A 16,883-nucleotide genomic window follows, 5' to 3' on the forward strand; every position below is an offset into this window, starting at 1 on the left:
TCTGGGAGTCGTCAGCGACGTCGGAGGCAGCTGAGGACACCGACACCGATGAGAGGTCGAGGACTAGAACGGGGATTGGTGTTCATAATGAACGGAAGGCGCTCATATATGACAGAGGGCGTGGTGTGAGCGAGGGCGGATGACACATATATGGTTCGGAGAAGCAGGCTTCTGGCTCTCAGCACATATATACCAGCAGCCTGTACATGTACAAAGGCGGTAATGTACGCATTTCGAGCGCGTCCCATCCGCCGCCACTACCGTCTCACACTGAAAGCCTCCCATTGTGCGATAGCCTTCCGACGAGCTTCACCAGACAGTACGCTCGTTAGGCATACAGATTTCTTACCAGATAAGAGCGGCGCGTTGTAGTGCCCGCATACCATGGTACTACCCTTCCCCGCGGAATTATGGCTGGACATCTTCCATGGCCTGGCCAAGGAAGGCGAGTACGACACGCTGGAACGATGCCGAGTGGTGTGCAAAGGGTTACAACCGATGGCTCAGGAGTGTCTATTGGAGAGCATGACGTTTGAAAGTACAGAAGACGTGGAGCGCATCAAGGTGGACACTTCGGGTGAAGAGATGCGGCGCTGGGGTGGGCCGGCGACGGTGATCATCAAGGACTCGCCTGGCGAGGACCAGCCGATTCCACATCTGGCAACGTTCGCGTCGAGGCTTGGCGGGAGATGGACTTCTGTTAAAACGCTGCATATCTGCGACGCGGTGTGGCGGGCTCGTGATCTCGAAGCGGACACCGTGTTTCACGATCTCGCCCGCTTCCCCTCAATCACTCAATTCACGCTTTTTAACGTCAAGTTCCCGACAATATTGACGCTTGGCCAGCTGGTGTGTGCCCTCCCCCGTCTCGATGACATCATTCTTGGTGATGTACGGTTTACTCGGCAACCTTTCGATGCTCGGCTTCTGCCGCGCACACAGCTCAAGAGACTGTACTTGGGCGGGTCTGAGGATGTTGTCGTGCCAACTCCCTCCTACGTTGAACTGGTTGATGTCATAGCCGCCATCGGTAACCGCCAATGCTTAGTCCCTCCTCGTGGTCCTACGCAGACGTGTCCGGTATGGAGTGCCATTCGAGCACTGAATCTCAGGACTTACGGCTTTCCCTCAGTTGCGGCCTTGGCTCGCCTTCTGTGCGCTCTTCCCTCCCTCGAAACTCTCGAATTGGATTGGTCACGTACATCTTTGAAACACGGCTTCGACCACAGAAGCATCCCTGCGCACTCGAGTTTACCATCACGATTGGAGGCTGTCGAGTTGACATTCGGCCCTCCTCCGTACCTCGACTTTCGGTCTGCGATTGATCTTGTCGACTTCTTCTTTACTACTGGCCTTAGCAATTGACTTCGGCACCTTGACATTCCTCTATGCTCGTCCCTTTCAACCGAGTGCTACGACTCTTTCTGCAGGCTCATGAAACATGCTATGCGATCGTTACATCATCTGTCTGTCGATGCAGATATGCTTCGGCTCACTCTAAATGGCAAGGATATGTCGCTACATGCAGACAAGAGTGCAGGTGCGTCTCATACGATGGTCCTGATCGAGTATTTACAATTCACATGTAAAGCCCCGTACCTCAATCTTTCGGAGTGCACGCGTCTCAAATATCTAGCACTCACAGTCGACGTCACTCGCGGAAATAGATCTTGCCTATGTACTCCTGTGATCGAGGTCCTATCCCATGTGACAACCACACAGATATCTACAATTGCAGTGGATTTTGGCACAGATCCATCAAGGGGTGGAGGCTAGAGATCACTCCCACAGCTCGATGCTGTGCTCTCCCTGCCGGTCTTTGACAATCTGGCCAAAGTCACCATATCCGTGAACAGCATTTACCTGCAGGACAAAGAATGGGTACTGGACGCCCTGAGTGTGTGCTTACCGAAGCTTGCCAAACGTGGAATTCTGTAGTGCGTACATATGCAATTATACAGCCCGCTGGTCTAATTGTTTTGGTTCATGATAAACGATTTTCCTACATCACATACGCCATATGCTGTGCTCTCTGTCTTTCCAGCTCACTGATGCGGCTTGTCCAGGAAGAACTAGCATCGGGATTATGAGAACATGGCTTGGTAAAGATATGGGGTCGAGAGGAGTGCTGCACATGATGATTTAACAACAACCTGAGAGACTGGGGCTGACAGAAAGAGCCATATGGATAATGCCGACGCCTGTGCGACCTCTCATGATAGACTCCCCTAGGCAGTCTACAATAGAGCGCCCTTTTTGATGGTCAGAGGATGGTCACTCTAAACCTTGGCCTGCTTCAGTATGGGCCTCACGGACCGCAAGGCAGCATTTCGAGCATGCTAGCACTTGCTGACTGATGGCTGAGCCCCGCCGTCTGACGGCCGTCTGAGCTTGTCATACTGTTGGTTGCAAGCTGCGGCACGCTGGCATTGCCTGTGATAACCACCACCTTTCATTGAAGCTTGATATGTCTCATCCACACTCACTGTAATGCATGATTCTCTGACACCCCGATCTGCTACAGCAATGCCAATTTCATGTCCCGGCAGTGACACCTCCCCATCTGGATCGCGGCAATTGGAACTACATAACTCGAAGTCCCCACGGCATGACTGGTATCCGGCAGGTGAGCTAGAGAGAAAAGGAGCGACAGAGGGATTGGATACAGATATAGAAGAAAATAAAGATATTCGATGGCATTTGCTAGTTTAGATATCGCCCGGGACAGGTGTATTGTAGCGAGCCCGCGCGATGCGTCGCGTCGAGCAAGATCTTAACGACGCGTTTCGGAGATGAAATAGCTTACGTAACTGAAATCGCATCTTACTGTCGGGACCCCTCAAGTTGAGCCAGAGTAAGTTGAGGCTATGGTTACGTCCATCCTGAAAAGGTATAAGCCGAGGCTGTGGACGCGGAAGACACTGTCTAAGGGTCCGTCAGATTCACATCCTATTTTCCGACTACCGCAGGAGCTCTGGGACGAGATAGTCGGCTACATTGACCATGACTGGGCCACGTTCTCTGCGTGCAGTCTTACCTGTCGTGCATGGGCTACTGCCTTCCGCCCTTACCTCTTCCACCATCTCCGTATCACCGCCCGTAGCCTATCCCACATTCAACAGATCTTGCACTCTAATGCACATCTCGCGAAGTACACAACACGTGTCACCATCGACTACGAAGGTGATCCTTCCGTGCTCTCGCAGCTGCGACAGCACACGGTACTAGCCAAAGTCTTGTCGACCCTGCCTAACGTGATCAGGCTCAAGCTACTATCATTAGCCGTCACACCATCGCTGATATCTGCACTCTCTGGGTTGTCCTCCCGCGTACGGGAGCTCACACTCGGTCACCTAGTAGCGACATCACTTGAGGCGTATGCACAGTTCATCCGCGCCTTTCCTCATCTCCGTACATTGTCCCTCGAAGGGGTCTCGTCGGTGTTATGGGGCTACTGGGACGTGTATCCAACACTACTCATCCGGCTTATGCTTCAGCGGCGCCTCAAATGCGGCTGGCAGAGAGCGACAGATCGCCTTCGTGCGCGTGGCGACGGCGATCATCCTACGGCGCTGGATGCCATAATACAAAACATACCTCCATCCCTAGAATATCTATGCGTGGAATCGCGGACCTGGTCTATCTTCCCTCCACCAGGTGAATATAAATTGCTACAATCAGCAACTTCGTTGTTGTCTGACCATGTCATTGATTACCGCGAATGCAGTACCTCGCAGGACGGACCACACCAGCGTGCGCTCACTAGAGCTCAAATTTATGACTCGCGTGGGCGTGTACTGGTCGTCCGCATTCTTCTGTTACACCACAATGACCGGCATTCGCGAGATCAGCTTTCACTTCTACATCCCAGTGGATGTCAGTTTCGAGGGGATGGTCCGCAGCCTGTCTCAGATGCTGTCGCCTTTGATATTCCCGCAGCTGCAGACTGTGACATTCGTGATCTGGATTGCGCAGACGGACCGTGTTGAAGACTACACGGCGAATCTCGAACTCATCTGCGAAATCCTGCCTGATTTACATGCCGCAGGGTCTTTAGTTTTGCGTGTGTGTCCCCACGAATCGGGAGCTTTGTTTTAGATCCTCCGGAAAAGTCATGCAGCTGAAGTTAGAATGTACCGGTGCGTATTGAACTTGGGGGCACGGCGGTATCTGGTGGTAAGCAGCGAACACTTCGTACAATCACACACTCCCAGAGACTGACTGAGATATGAGATGCAGACGTCCTGTCCCGTCTCGTGAATCAACATGGTGTTTTTGGACTCGTGTTTCTACACAGCTCTTGCACGCGGTTTCAAAAGAGCTCAATGACCGGATAGAGTCTGACATGGTTGACGTTATGGTACAGTAGACGCACTCGACATTGACGATTGTTAGATAAAGCATACGTCTTAATATTTCGTGTACAATTTCTATCACGAGCGGTTGGAAAGTGGGTCGTGCCTGATGTTCTTCACGGGCTTTGTTCTCCAGACACCGTTCAGCACCCCTGCTAGGCCCTACCAGGGCTGCAAACTGGGCCACTGCGATGTTGTGCTTCTCTATAACCATCTCCGGTCGAAAGCTTGCGCACGCTCGAGATCACACGCCCATCCCCCCACCCATAATGCCCCCTGCAGCGGCCTTTGGCCTCGATGCCGCATCCAACATGGGAGTCCATGTTCAAGTTCAACCGTAGGCTGTCCCGAGACGAGGCTGACGATGCTATTTTTGCGCATGACAGACATGTTCTGGAAAGGGTGATCGAGAGTGCCATTTCCGCCGACGCATGTCCCTGTGTCGTTTGGTGTGTCTTCCCCGCGCGCTGCGCCTCACAGCTTGTCCAACTCACGATGGTACAGCGGCCATTCACAGAGGGCGCCAAAGTCCTCAGCGTTGCCGCCGTACGCTCACTGAAGGCGGGAGGGCGACCGCCGCTGCTGTTTTTGCACATGACATGCAGTGACAGGGCTTGACAGGACGACATGACCGAGACGCGCCCAGAAGGAAGCCCCCCGACGCGGTCAGCCACCAAGGCAAACCTATAAAAGGGGGCCCTCCTCGCTCTAATTCCTCACCCCGGCCGGGTAGCGGGCTAGCTGGTCTCCCCCGCGCAACACTAACTTTCTTCCCTTTCCTCCCTTCTACCTCTTTACCTCCGACTCACTCACCTGGACCCCCTCCCCTGGTCCTGATGCACTCCTTCTCTCCGCCCGATACCCGCATCATTAGGTGACTCCACGACCCGTTCGACATCCAACACTCGTCGACACATCGTCTTCGCCGCACCACTACAACACCGCGACGAACGACGCCTCAACCCCCCGATGGAACTGGCAACTCCGTCGAAGACCGTGGCACCACGGGTTCACACTCTCAACGAGCGGTACGCCGTCGATACAAAACAGCGACAGGCGATCAAAAAATGGCTCGCACCGACTGACGACGACGTGCAGCCATGAAGACACGGGAGCGCAGTCTTCAGCGACAGTAATCCCGCGCGCTTCAACATCTGTTCCCTCGCGGTGCATGGGACGGGTGGGGGGCGCGACGATCCTGACGAGGTGACCCGCGCCCTGCGTTTGTGCCCGCACCGTTGCATGCCTCGATAAGAGACTACTTCGGTATGCGGAAGGACTCGGGGAGAAGACTCAAAGCTTCAAGCCCCGGGGGGACCTCCGGCGCGCAAGCCCCGGGCATGGTAGAAAGCAAAATCAAGTACCCCAAGAAACCGACGGCACCACGGGACAAGAGATGGGCCGTCGGTAGCTGCGCCCTTTGGAGGTCGCCTCAGGGTGGCGGCGCTGGAGAGCCAAAAGAAGACTCACCGGCAACAACACTACGGCCAACACCTGCAGCTCGGACNAGTCGCCCGGGTGCGCGGGGCCTTTGAACGAAAGCTCCTAGGCAAACCAGCGAGACTACCGCGCGATGGGGAGGTCGCCTCTTTGCGCGGTCACATGCGACGGCCAACACCTGCACCCCGGACTGGTCGCCCGGGCTGTGGGGCCTCTGAACGAAAGCTCTTTGGCGAAACAGCGAGACTACTGCGTGCTGGGTCGGTCGGCTCGGTACGTGGTCACATGCGACGGCCAACACCTGCGGTCCGGAGTGGTTGTCCGGGCTTGCGGGGCCTATGGCGGAAACTCCACTGGCGAAACAGCGAGACCACCGCGCGGCGGGGAGGTCGCCTCGGTGCGCGGTTCTATGCGACGGCCAACACCTTCACTCCGGGTTTTCGTGGCCGCTCGGGACTGGAGGGCCTATGGGGGAAACTTCACTGGCGAAAGGCGAGACCGCGAACACAACCACTCTTCAAGTTGGTCGGTCGGCTTGGGGAATCGGTGTCCGCAATGTGCGGGCGAAGAGCTACGACCGACAACTGCGCCTCAAGTTCTTCGATCGGGCTTGGGAACGCGGTGCCTGCAAAAGGCGAACAGCGACGATCGACTGCAGTGCTTCATATTGTCTCGATTTGTAGTATCATACCCCTTGTAGCCCATCTTTCATTTGTATCACAGCGCGCGCATGAGAATCCAATATACCCATTCTGTCGCAATACCTTTTGGCGGGATGCATCAACCTCTTTAACCTGAGCTGAATACCTCCTGAACAAAACAAACGAGTATTGAATATCCTGATACTATGCGCGCTGGAGCCACCTCACTGTTTCTCGCTAGGATAAACCTACGAAGTCTGTAAGTTGACCGCTCTTCTCATCTGAGCACAGTATATATTATGATCACGTAATCTCGTACCATCACGTTGTACAACATGGTAACGAACATGGAGGCGCCTGAGCATTCAGCATATCTATCCTTCACAATCTTTCTCGTATTGCTGGTACGGATCCTTCGACGGTTTCTTCCGCATCCACAGCCTAGATTATAACGTTTCATCGCAGAAATACAAGATGACCATAGTCGTAGCCTCAACTACACCCGGAACGCCGGCACTTCCTAGCAAAACGGTTGACCGGGAGTCCCGATGTGTAGCAGAAGCTCAGGATCCTCCAGATTCACATCCTATTTTCCGACTGCCTCAGGAGCTCTGGGACGAGATAATCGACTACATCGACCATGATCAGGCTGCATTCTCTGCGTGTACTCTTACCTGTCGCGCATGGGCTGCCGCCTTCCGCCCTCACCTCTTCCACCATCTTCGCCTCACCGCCTGTAGCCTAGCCCACATTCAACAGATCTTGCACTCCAATGCACATCTCGCGAAGTACACAACACGTGTCACCATCGACTACGAAGGTGATCCTTCCATGCTCTCGCAGCTGCGACAGCACACGGTGCTAGCCAAGGTCTTGTCGACCCTGCCTAACGTGACCAGGCTCAAGCTACTATCACTGGCCGTCACACCATCGCTGATCGCTGCACTTTCTATCTTGTCTCACCGCGTACGGGAGCTAATAGTCGGTTGCCTAGTAGCGCCATCACTGGAGGCATATGCGCAGTTCATTCGCGCCTTTCCTCATCTCCGTAAACTGTCCCTCCAGGGGGTCCTGTCACTGTTCACAGGCCGCTGGTACATGTCTCCGACACCACTCGCTCGGCTTATGCACCAGCTGCGCCTCACACGCAGCTGGCAAAGAGCGACAGATAGCCTCCGTGGCAGTAATGCCGGCGGTCGTCGCGTGGCTCTGTATGCCGTACTGCAAAACATTCCTCGATCCTTAAGATCCCTGTGCGTGGCATCGCGGGCCTGGTCTTTCTGGGATCCACCAGGTGAATATAAATTGCTGTAATCAGCGACTCGCTTGTTGTCTGACCATGTCATCGATCACTGCGGATGCAGTCTCTCAGAGGTTAAAGCTCGAAGTTCTGACATTCATGAACGAGCACTGGCTGCCCGTGTTCCTCTTTGCCTTGAATGTGACCCGCATCCGCGAGATCACCTTTCTCTTCTCCTCCCCGGTGGTGTTCGACCAGATGGTCCGCGTCCTGTCCTCGAAGCTGTCGCTTTCAGAACTCTGGGAGCTGCAATCCGTGGTGTTCGTGATTGGGGTTGCGCAGCCGGACCGTGTTGAGGACTACACGGCGGATCTCGAGCTCATCCGGGAGATCACGCCTCATTTACATGCCGCAGGGTCTTTTGTTTTGCGCGTGTGTCCCCGCGAATCGGGAGCTCCATTATAAATCTTCTGGACGAGCCATGCGGCCGAAATTGGAATGTACCGGTGCGCATCGGACTTGGGGAATGTGTGCATCTGGCGGTAAGCAGCGAACACTCCGTACGCCCACAGACTTACTGAAATCTGACTTGCAGACGTCCTGTCCTGACCCGTGAAATATATATGGTGTTCTTGGACTCGTGGTTTCATAGTCTTTGCACGTGGTTTCAAGAGAGCTGGTGACCGGATAGAGTCTGACACAGTTGACCTATCCTACAGTAGATGCACCCGCTACTGACGACTTTTAGATAAAGCCTAAGTCGTTACTATTTCGTGTACAAAGTTTCGTGCTTGAGGCTTGAAGTTTGGTAATCATCACTTTCTCCCAGTGCCGTCGTGCATTCTACCTATCGTCGCGCATTCCCTGCTCAGATGTAAATACACCCAGAATCCTAACACGCCATGATAGTATATATATCGTGCGATTCCAAGAGACAATCATCTGCAAATGTTTGTATGTTTAAAGTATACAATTACGATGTTCGTTAGGGTAACGGTAGAGGAGTGTACATAAGTAGCAGTGATCCAGGTATCACAGGTGCAGATCATGAGGGTATAAGTGTCTCAACGGGCCTTTTCTGCGTTCAGTAGGCCCTACCCAGACCACCAGCCGTCGTACCGACGCCTGCGCCTCCGGTGCCATAACCTCCGCCCATGCCGCCGCCCCCCGTACCGAGCCCGCCGCCAGTGCCGAGCCCGCCGCCAGTACCCAGTCCGCCTCCGGTACCAAGCCCGCCTCCAGTGCCGAGCCCACCGGCTCCAGCACCAGTTCCAAGGCCAGTTCCGGCTCCGCCGCCCAGTCCTCTTCTGCGGCGGCCAAAGAGCCCGCGTCTTCCTGTCGTGGTGCGCGTCGTGGTGCCCGCGCCTACTCCGGGCCCTGTCCCCACGCCCGCGCCCGGGCGGCAGCAGAGCTCGCAGAAGCCACAGCAGAGGATGCCCGTTATCAGCTGCAAACGGCGTCACATCAAACTGATTGAGTGCCGGGGTTCAGGTCGAGCAATCGAGAGGTCAGGCGTACCCAGGCAATCCCTCCAAAGATGAGTTCGAAAATGCCGACGATGGCGGCGACAATGGCGTTAACGGTGCCGACGAGAATGGAGATAAGCACGCCCTAGAAACGCAACGACGTGCCAAAGGGATGGGTATCAGTCAGATAATTGCTCCGCATAGTGCAGGGGAGGGGTCTAGGCGCACCATGATGTTGATCTTTGCTGGTTCGTGATATAGGTATTGTGCAGCGTCGTGGAAATTGGTGAAATAGACAGGAGTAGAGGATGAACGTCAGATATGCTTTCTAGATCGACCCAGGTCCAAGAGCTCTTATACTCCTCTCTTGGAGGGGATCCACGAATGCCACAACGTCTCAGTCACCATGTCGTTCATAGTGATATCATACGGTGGCTTCTCATCTAGTGTGTCACATGCGAAGAAATGGATACTGTACCACCACAAGCATAAGAAGGCCGGGGCCTGTTGTAGACGCGCTCCACAGTCGCTCCAATGAGTGCTGAAAAGACAGATACAGATTGATCGCACAGTGTCAAGCCCCACGTCCTATCTCCTATGTCACGCATGTAAGATGAGGGGTGACCGAGGAAACAGGAGGCCGAGCTACCAGTGCTAAGCGCAACCCTAACAAGCTCTCTGTACCTCGAACTCGATCGATCAGCCTCATTAATTTCATTTCGGCAGTGCTCACCGACCGATCTTCTGTCTTCTGCTATCGAATATCGAATAGACCGTACGGCACGGAGTTCCATGTCTCCCCAGAAGTGCGTAAGGAACGGCAATCGTAGAAAGTGAAAGTACGAGCTATCGGTACAAGGCGAATCCCCATCGTACACCACGAGAATGGGACCGGAACCGAGGAAAAGAATCCGGGCCAGAGGAGGGAATGTATAAATTACCGGTTACCTCCCACGAAAAGAGGGTGCCCATATACGGTACGGGAGAAAGCAAGTCCGTATACACAGGAATAGAAGCGGAAAATGAAAGGGTAGGGTAGTGAACGTGAATTGTCTGGAGTGCGCAGGCCCTGTGCGTTTTCGACATGGCTGATGGGCGTGTCGTGAATCATGATAGACGTCCTGCGATGCGGTCTTGGACAATCTGGGTGACCGTCGGTGCGTACACAGGAATCTGTGTGCCCTGGAAACCCTCGGGGTAGTTCGGGGACATGAGTTCCGGGTATGTGTGGTACCTATGGAAGCTGTCAGACCACCGCCACGAGTGGTGTCTCTATCACGCACGTATCGTTCCACACCGCGAAATGGCGCATCCCCAGCGCCTGCGTCGTCCACTCGTAATCGTGCGCGAAGCCGCCCGGATAGAAGATCTCGATGACCGTCGAGAGTGGCGTCACGGGCATCATGATGAGGTGCTACCGAACAGAAGTCAGTCGAAATCAAAGGGGATCGAGCAGGTCCACATACCGTCAGCCCATTGCCATGCACGCCGATCATGACCTAGTCGTAGTCAATGTCAGGATGACGTAGTATGCCAGACGATGCGCGCCCTACCGTCGTGCGCGCCGCCAGCTCCAGCTGCTCCTCCTTCGTCAGACGCTCAGCCTGCACGATGTTCAGCTCCCAGCCATGCGAAGTGCACATCGCAGTCAGGGCTCTGACGAGCTGCTCGTGGTCCGCATCGATCAGGTGCCGCCGCGCGCCCTGACGGCTGATGTATGTGATCACGATCGACTGCGCCTGTATCTGTGCCTGTGCGCGTATCCCGATGTCGAGCGTCGGCTCGTCAACACCCGCGAAGCGCAATGTCGCGCGCCGCAGAGGCTCCCACCACCAGCGGGCGAGAGTGCCGGCGCGCTGCATGTGCTCGAGCGCCTCTCCCGCGATGCGTTGCGTGCGCGCACCACACACCTCCCCGCGGAACGCCGCCGAGCGGTCCGTGAGCAGAACCGTGTCGAGGTGCCATGCCCGCGCAGGGGCGCTGCGCGATGCAGTGGCCGCGATGCGGTCCTCCCAGTCAGCCTGCACCTCGACTGTGAGTGAGGGGAAGGCAGCACGCAGGAAGTATGAGTTGAATCCTGGCCGGTCGCGCCAGCCATACGCGTCCGCGTGTGCGAAGATCATCCGGTCGACTGACGGCGCAGTCGTGAGCGCGGCTGTCCTTGAATCCACGATGGAGTTGAATGTGCCAGACCAGAATGACCAGGCACCGAACATGAGCTCCGCGCAGAAGTGGTAGTAGTGATCGAGGAACTGTGATGGCTCGTTTACGAGGAAGGTGTTCCCTGCGACGGACCAGACGCGATTACGCTCCCGCTTATCGGGGCTCCCGCCCCACCGTTGCCGGGCTTGTGCGGGAGTCAGGAAGTCCATGTCCTTGGAGGTGGGCATGCGTGCCGCGATGTTCTCCGGCGTGTTCTCTGCGAACAGGCCGGTGGAGGTGATGTACTGTATGTCGGGGAAGGAAGATGCGTGCTGCGATGAGATGATGTATAGAGTGCCGTTCGACATGTAGAGGTTTCGGAAGACGGTCCAGCCAGGCGCATGGGCGACGATGGTCGTTTCTGGAAAGTCGTACGCGAGATCGACGGTGGATGAGACCTCGGATTGTAGCAGGTGCTGCACCTCTCGCTCTTTGGGCTTTACAGCCTCCTCCACATCAAGGGGGGCAGGCGCAGAGTTGTTGTAGTCCTCGATAAAATGAGAGCTGACCTGGGTGTTGACTACGATGGAGCCGGCGGGTTCCTGGAGGAATACGGACGCGAGGTGCATGGTGGTCGCACCGATGAGGATGAGGACGGCATCGCGCAAAGCGCGGGGGCGCGGCATGGCTACCATGGGCGAGGACTAGAGGGCTGAGGGGGACGAGGGGGATGGCATGGGAGACGGAGAAAATGCGTGCAGGAAGGGGTCATTAAAGTACGACAGGACGCGAGGTTTAGAGATCGGAGCGCCGGCTAGTCTGGCAGATGCGATCTCTTGGCCTTGCACGACAGCCACCGTTTTCGGGCGGAGTCTCGATGTCTGTGGCAGCCATTGGCCCGCGACGCCTCCTCTGCTCCACTTCGCTCTCCTCGCCGTAACGAGGTCCTCGTTTGCCGACGCGCGCAAACATGTCCGCAGCTCCTAATCCCGCTCTCCTCAACGCACAGGATCCTCCGAGTTTGCCTCCTATCGCGCACTTGTCTAGAACTAGAACTTCTCAGGCGTGGTCAGATGAGCACGGCGTGCGTCTGGGAATGAATACGAACGCCACATCTGTCCTAGGTCTCTGCTCTCGAGCAACAAGGCGCGCTCTCTGACGGCTATGACCGTGGCATCGGTTTTGATGGCAATCCAGTCATCATCGGGGCCGCACACCTGACGCCAGATTTCTTCAGACTTCGCACAGCGCTGACGGTCTCAGGTAGGCCAGGGTGTATATCTGCCCTACATAACCTACTTCCCCGCTCGCGGCCGAAATCAAGAAGTAGGATGCACCCTTCCCATATCAGGATCAGAACCCCACCATGCTATGACATATAAGTTCACAGAAATCGAGATACTGTATTTAACACCAGTGCCGTCCAAATCATCCACGGCAATTATTGACCTTCGTGTGGCAAGCTGTTGACAAGTTACAACGCATTGCTTGCGGGCGCATCATCGATTGTCGTAATGCTATCTGTCATAATCAGACTAGTGCCCAGTCAAAGCACCTGTGTTTCACCGTGTTGTCCGACGTGTCTATCAAGCTTCTAGGTGCTGCACGTGGAAGCGATATCTGAACCACCGCATTCAGCCATCGTAATAGCAATACTCTCCAATTGCAAGCGTTTTCTGGATGCGCTCGCGGTTGCAAGATCCCTGTACATGCACAGCTCAAAACATCCGGCATTGTGGCTGAGTACAGGCGCGCAGGCGGTCAGGTTCTATATTACAGTCGCTACTTACATTCATCCGCCAACAATCCTCCTCATGCTTCCATCGTATCACTCATCCATCTCGCCGTTACTTGCAGATTACTTGCAAAAAATACGCCTCCCGCAAAAGAATACGCCTCCCCAGTAGGAATTGTAGTCTGCGTCATGTACACACTCTTAGAGCTCCCCGGACATCAGGAGCGGGCAAGATGCCCCGGACGAGCTCGAAGTACACCATGTGGTCTACCACTTCTGAGGATGTCGCCTCGATCACAGACATACTTATTTGCACCTGCGGAAATCCTGAAAGCGACAGTAGCCGCGCGAGCCTCAATGTCGAGAAGCTGATCTCACGCACACCAGGCAGTCCTAATACCAATGAAAGGAACATAGGTAGCTGCTCCTCGACCCCTATATGTGAGGCTCTGAACCCCAAAGATGGTTATTGATGACAAGTCGTTAGAAGACGAATGTGTCGGCTGATCCTGGCCGTGTTACTGACCGCCTGAGTCAAAGAGAGACGAGCGGCGCGATTCCAGGCACATCCATTCCAGGGACTCAGGGGCCTTCTGGACGATAGCATGCAGCGTTTTATCATAGTCGGTAAAATGACGTCTGCTTGCAAGAGCATCTCTAGCTGAGGCGGCACACCAGCTGGGCAAGAGGCGTCAAGGACATGTCCCAGAGTGCTGGAAACATGCACGATAGTCCATCGGTGACCATTTTACGCAGACCAGACAAGTTGCGACTGAGACGGACGTATGCCCTGAATGTCGCCGCTATCACGGTGCCCAGCGTGAGATCGCGCACGTCCGGCGACGGCACAGAAAGTGCAGATAACAGGGAGGGCACGACGACCACCGCTTGCAGACCGAGGGGACCGGCCACATCACTTAGCTGTGACAAGACCTTGGCCACCTCGGCGGTCAAACCCACATCGCACGAGTTGTCGCATGTGCGGTAGGTTACGCCCGGTGAGACAGAGATGTCGGAAGACGCGAGGGCGGAAGACTGTATACAGACTGCATGTAGTAAGTGCTGTACAGACTGGTCGTTCTCGAGGTAGCTCAGCATCTCATTCCAGAGCTTGCGGGGCAGTCGGGAAACCTGATGAGCCTTGAGCGTGTTCTGTGGCCCTGGCAGATAATGAGATTCCCAGGGGGTTGCATCCCGCGAGGAAGTGTCAACGTTCGGCTTGTGGTTTTCATTGCCACACTGTATGTCATCTTAGACTTCGACTAGTAGTGGTCAGATCTACTTATAACAGACGCAACACACCTGCTTCAGAGCCCACTGTGGACGCCAGGACGAAGGACGTGCGTGAGAACAAGGATGGAAAAACTTTGTGCTTTGATACTGATCCCTCTAGTTCATGATCGCAGTCGCAAGAATAACGTCAAGATATTGCTGGTATCAGCATCAGCACATGTTCGCCACGCTCGTCTACAATTACATCCACACCTCTTCTGTCATTCACCGAGTAACAAGTCTCCAGATCCCCCCATGGCCCGTGTACATGCTACTCGTCGCATCGTGCTAGCCGCCTGACGCATCCTGCCGTCCTGTAGCGCTGTGATGCAGGCCACTGGCACTGCCAAAGTATCTGTATCTGTGACCATCCACGTGCTGGGACAGGCCAACAGCGCACACAAGGCGCAAACAACAGGGAGCGGGTCTACTGTGCCGTCCCAAGCTCAAGTGCCGGGGAAGAACCCGAGTAGATGCACCGGATCCTCCTCCGCGTCCTCCACAAGCCCGCTGCTGTCCCATTTGCGCATGCGCGTCTTGATGAGGTCGTCGAGGAACACGGTCGGCTCCGTGCCACCGCGACGCAGGAATTTGCGGATGTGCCGCTCCCACTTCTTCATCAGGCGGAACTTTGCCTCGCCGGAGACCACGAACGTCGTGCTCGTGCAGAACGGCGGGAGGCGCTCCTGGTATGCGAGGATGGCGACCTGCGAGAACCAGTAGTACGGCAGCGCCTGGTTCATGAATCGCGGCTCTCGCGCATTGTACGTTGGCGACTCCGGTGAGTGCAGCCAGCTCTGCAGCCAGTTGTGCATTATGAGCTGCAGCTCGGCGATTCGCTCGTCGCTGATGTACTGGGTATCGCGGCGGCTCGGTGAGGACGCGCGGGGGGTCCCAATCTCAGGTAGGCGGGCCTCCAGGAATTCTTCAAAGAACTGCCGCAGGGCCACGTGGATTAAGATGTTATGAGACCATGGGTTGAGCACGAGAGGTGTCGCAGATACACTCTCGGGCTCGGCTAGTTTGTCGTAGGTTGCCCGCAACATCGGACCACGTAGCCGCTCTTGGATGGATCCGTAACGCGAGGGCTGCCGTAGTAATTGCAACCACTCATCCGCGGTGGATGCCGTCCAAAGCGCATCTTCACAAGGCAAACGCATATCGAAGTCCGTCGTGTCGTATGTGGGGCGGAGATTGAAGTAAATACAATGGCAACAGTCATGCAGATATGACACTGCAAGTGCTCTGGGGGTCATGGTCAGCAACCACGTTGCTTGGATACACATGGCTGTTCGTACCGTTTGGCAGTCTCATGTTGCGCCCACTCGCGCCAGAGCCGTGGTGCAGATGCATGATCAATATCTGTGGGAGGCACCCAATCGAATGTTGCCCGTGAAAATCCGTTCAGACGAAACATCTGCATGGCTCATGAGAAAGAATGCAGGCTGCTTTTGAACATGATGACATACCATCGCAAGCATTCCATGATATACGTTTGAGAACGCACGCTGCTCAGGATTTCTATGAAAGAGACCAAGTGTCTGGAAAAGACACACAGCGAGCGCCAAGTTAATTTGATGCTCCCAATTGACTGATTCTTTCGCCTATTGAAAATTGTTAGCATTACCGGAAGCCAGGATGAGTGTCTGATAAACTAACTAGCTCAACCACCAGCTCGTCCCTTGCACGAGCGAGGACGCTGTCAATAAAGTTCATAGCAGTACGTGTTTTGACATAGAGCGCTCCGCATGCTTGCATGGCAGCAGCGAGGAGGGGAGACTTGCCCTCCAGGTCGAATGTCGCAGCGTGGACAATAGGCATATTAGGCGAAAATGCAGAGTAGAATAATGATACTAATAAATTCCGTAAAGGTCACGTCAGCAGACAAAACTAGTACTTCAAAAGACAAAGACGTACCATAAGTCTGAAGTTCAGCAGGAGAAGGGGACGAAGGTGCGTTTTGCGACACGGGCGCTGATGATGTGCTTGTAGCCGCATCGGTAGCTGCAGGGCTGCTGAAACTCGTGGCAGAGGACAGGCTCGGCGAATCCTGAGACAGGAGGGGCGCGTCTCTGTGGAGGTCCATGGGGGCCGTGATACTGAAGGGGAAGCCCGGATCCCAGATGCTGCCGTCGTTGTCAAACACCCCACCGTCCATCGGCGACTTTTTACTGGAGGCAGCTGCGGAGTTGTACGTCGGTGGGAGCGCCTGCCGGCCTGGTGTGAATATGCTGCCGAAGAAATCACCAAACATTCCGTTCTGCATTACTTCGTCGAACTGGCTTTCAGGTGGCGGCGCGGTCTGATCAATCCGGGCAAACGTTGCGAGGCTGTCGATAGAGAAGGCCACGGGCGTTTCGGAGGCAGGCGTAAAAGGCGAGAACGATGATATCGATGTAGCCGTGACGTGGGGGCTGCCGCTGCGCACGGCAGAGGTGCGCATCATGTCTAGGTAGCTATCTGGTAGTGAAACGGGCCCCATAGGGCCATGTGCCTCTGCAGGGATTGTAGCAGTATCCAGCATAGCAAGCAGCTCTGCCTCTAGATCCTCCGATCGACGTGCTGAGGAGTTGTCGCCAGATGCTGAACTGG

The 16,883-nt window shown here is 55.2% G+C and overlaps 7 protein-coding genes across 7 annotated transcripts; 3 read left to right on the forward strand and 4 right to left on the reverse strand.

The window, feature by feature from the left end:
* Window positions 1-384: 384 nt before the first annotated feature.
* POSPLADRAFT_1132640 (hypothetical protein) lies at window positions 385-2,090 on the forward strand (the record flags this gene model as incomplete). Its single annotated transcript, XM_024484235.1, has 4 exons — window positions 385-1,313; window positions 1,431-1,540; window positions 1,838-1,937; window positions 2,045-2,090. 4 exons carry the CDS (start codon window positions 385-387, stop codon window positions 2,088-2,090), a joined length of 1,185 nt encoding a protein of 394 aa, XP_024343054.1.
* A 777-nt stretch (window positions 2,091-2,867) lies between these two features.
* POSPLADRAFT_1131508 (hypothetical protein) lies at window positions 2,868-4,369 on the forward strand (the record flags this gene model as incomplete). Its single annotated transcript, XM_024484092.1, has 4 exons — window positions 2,868-3,657; window positions 3,728-4,065; window positions 4,099-4,176; window positions 4,298-4,369. 4 exons carry the CDS (start codon window positions 2,868-2,870, stop codon window positions 4,367-4,369), a joined length of 1,278 nt encoding a protein of 425 aa, XP_024343055.1.
* Window positions 4,370-6,771: 2,402 nt separating this feature from the next.
* On the forward strand, window positions 6,772-8,588 carry POSPLADRAFT_1068950 (hypothetical protein; the record flags this gene model as incomplete). The annotated part of the gene is made up of 4 exons (XM_024482330.1): window positions 6,772-6,840; window positions 6,902-7,730; window positions 7,801-8,218; window positions 8,272-8,588. 3 exons carry the CDS (start codon window positions 6,772-6,774, stop codon window positions 8,139-8,141), a joined length of 1,239 nt encoding a protein of 412 aa, XP_024343056.1. The 3' UTR covers window positions 8,142-8,218; window positions 8,272-8,588.
* Window positions 8,589-8,760: 172 nt separating this feature from the next.
* On the reverse strand, window positions 8,761-9,550 carry POSPLADRAFT_1043721 (hypothetical protein; the record flags this gene model as incomplete). Its single annotated transcript, XM_024478377.1, has 3 exons — window positions 8,761-9,123; window positions 9,195-9,287; window positions 9,548-9,550. 3 exons carry the CDS (start codon window positions 9,548-9,550, stop codon window positions 8,761-8,763), a joined length of 459 nt encoding a protein of 152 aa, XP_024343057.1.
* A 400-nt stretch (window positions 9,551-9,950) lies between these two features.
* POSPLADRAFT_1064663 (hypothetical protein) lies at window positions 9,951-11,970 on the reverse strand (the record flags this gene model as incomplete). The annotated part of the gene is made up of 4 exons (XM_024481832.1): window positions 9,951-10,376; window positions 10,426-10,556; window positions 10,609-10,641; window positions 10,696-11,970. 4 exons carry the CDS (start codon window positions 11,968-11,970, stop codon window positions 10,250-10,252), a joined length of 1,566 nt encoding a protein of 521 aa, XP_024343058.1. The 3' UTR covers window positions 9,951-10,249.
* Window positions 11,971-13,676: 1,706 nt separating this feature from the next.
* On the reverse strand, window positions 13,677-14,117 carry POSPLADRAFT_1052928 (hypothetical protein; the record flags this gene model as incomplete). Its single annotated transcript, XM_024480325.1, has 1 exon — window positions 13,677-14,117. One exon carries the CDS (start codon window positions 14,115-14,117, stop codon window positions 13,677-13,679), a length of 441 nt encoding a protein of 146 aa, XP_024343059.1.
* A 318-nt stretch (window positions 14,118-14,435) lies between these two features.
* Window positions 14,436-16,025, reverse strand: POSPLADRAFT_1064664 (hypothetical protein). Its single transcript, XM_024481833.1, has 4 exons — window positions 15,951-16,025; window positions 15,761-15,895; window positions 15,590-15,708; window positions 14,436-15,536 (listed from the first exon to the last, which is right to left on the reverse strand). Exons 1-4 carry the CDS (start codon window positions 16,005-16,007, stop codon window positions 14,738-14,740), a joined length of 1,110 nt encoding a protein of 369 aa, XP_024343060.1. The 5' UTR covers window positions 16,008-16,025; the 3' UTR covers window positions 14,436-14,737.
* Window positions 16,026-16,883: the final 858 nt, after the last annotated feature.

Source organism: Postia placenta (genome assembly GCF_002117355.1).
Source record: "Postia placenta MAD-698-R-SB12 unplaced genomic scaffold POSPLAscaffold_2, whole genome shotgun sequence".
Lineage (NCBI taxonomy): Eukaryota > Fungi > Basidiomycota > Agaricomycetes > Polyporales > Adustoporiaceae > Rhodonia > Rhodonia placenta.